Source organism: Emiliania huxleyi, assembly GCF_000372725.1.
Source record: "Emiliania huxleyi CCMP1516 unplaced genomic scaffold EMIHUscaffold_10284, whole genome shotgun sequence".
In the NCBI taxonomy this organism is placed as follows: Eukaryota; Haptophyta; order Isochrysidales; family Noelaerhabdaceae; genus Emiliania; species Emiliania huxleyi.
This window is the reverse complement of record NW_005202247.1, coordinates 1-1,115: the sequence shown is the minus strand read 5'-3', so window position 1 is coordinate 1,115 and position 1,115 is coordinate 1. Positions and strand designations below refer to the sequence as shown.

The following is a 1,115-nucleotide window of genomic DNA, read 5'->3' as shown; positions in this document are numbered from 1 at the left end:
AGAAAACAAAATACAAACAAGCAAAAGAGAAAGCTAATCCAAAAAACGATTGCGTAAACGGCGTCACAAAGCCCGCCGGTTTTGATCGACAATCGCGAGATTGACCGCCGTCGACCAGAGAATTGACGGCAGCATGCAGACGATGTGCCAGCTTGCACGGCGCTCGCGCCGCGCCGGCTGGCTCATCGAGCGCGCTCCCTGGCTCCGTCCGGGCCACGCGCGGCGCCGCGCGTGCCTCGCGCCACTCGCCTCGGCTGGCAGTACAACGCCAAAGCCGCCTCGCAAACACCGCGCACAGCACCAGCATGCTGCCCACCAGGCAGCAGAGTGCTGCACCGGCGTGCAGCGGATGCTGCGGCGCTGCGGCGCCGCCTCCCCGCCCTGTCCACGGAGCAGGCGAGCGGCGGCACGGCCTTCCACCAGCTGCAGGAGGTGCGCACTTCCGAAAGGAAGCACCAGATGCACCTTCAGCACACGCAGCTTTGCGCAGCGCAGCGTACGGGCCACGCCACGCAAAGCCGACCCTCAGTCTGCCCAAGAGGCTGTCGGAGGAAGGCCTGGCAAGCGTGTACTCGCCTCCTCCGCGGCCATGCCCTCCGCCCGGGCGAGCGAGGAGCGGGGACACAACCATTTCTGGAATCGTGTGTCCCTGCACTTCGAGAAGTTTTTCTCTGTTTTTGACCGCCACTCTCGCCTAGTGGCTAGACGGGGTCCAGCATGACGGTTTGCGATGGCCCTGTGTGCATCTGCGGCCTCTCGGACGACCGCTGCGTGTGCGGCTGCGTGGTGCCCGAGGCGGCTCCGATCGCCGACTTCCTGCCCTCCGCGGCAAAGGCGGCAGCGATGGCGGTGGAGCTGCCGCCGCCTCCAGCGGAGCCGACTGTCGGGCCGCCAGTCAAACGCACCGCCTTCTCCTCGCGCTACGAGCTTCAGCGCGGGGAGCTGCGTGAGATCGACTCGGAGGCTCAGTTGGAGGCGGTTGCAGCGGAGGAGATTGCCATGCAGAGGAAGCGCAAGCGGTGGAAGCCGCCCGCGCCGGAGGACCTGGCCGAGGAGGAGCTCGAGGTGGTGGGAGCGATCTGCGAGATGGAGCTGCTGGGCCAGCTCGTCCAGAT

General features: G+C 66.2%; 1 protein-coding gene across 1 annotated transcript; it reads left to right on the top strand.

Annotated features, from left to right (window-relative positions):
- Positions 1 to 133: 133 nt before the first annotated feature.
- On the top strand, positions 134 to 1,107 carry EMIHUDRAFT_260038 (hypothetical protein; the record flags this gene model as incomplete). The annotated part of the gene is made up of 3 exons (XM_005793154.1): positions 134 to 206; positions 320 to 432; positions 706 to 1,107. Coding segments are annotated over 3 exons (588 nt in total), but the record flags the coding sequence as incomplete, so codon positions are not given.
- Between the last annotated feature and the right edge of the window lie 8 nt (positions 1,108 to 1,115).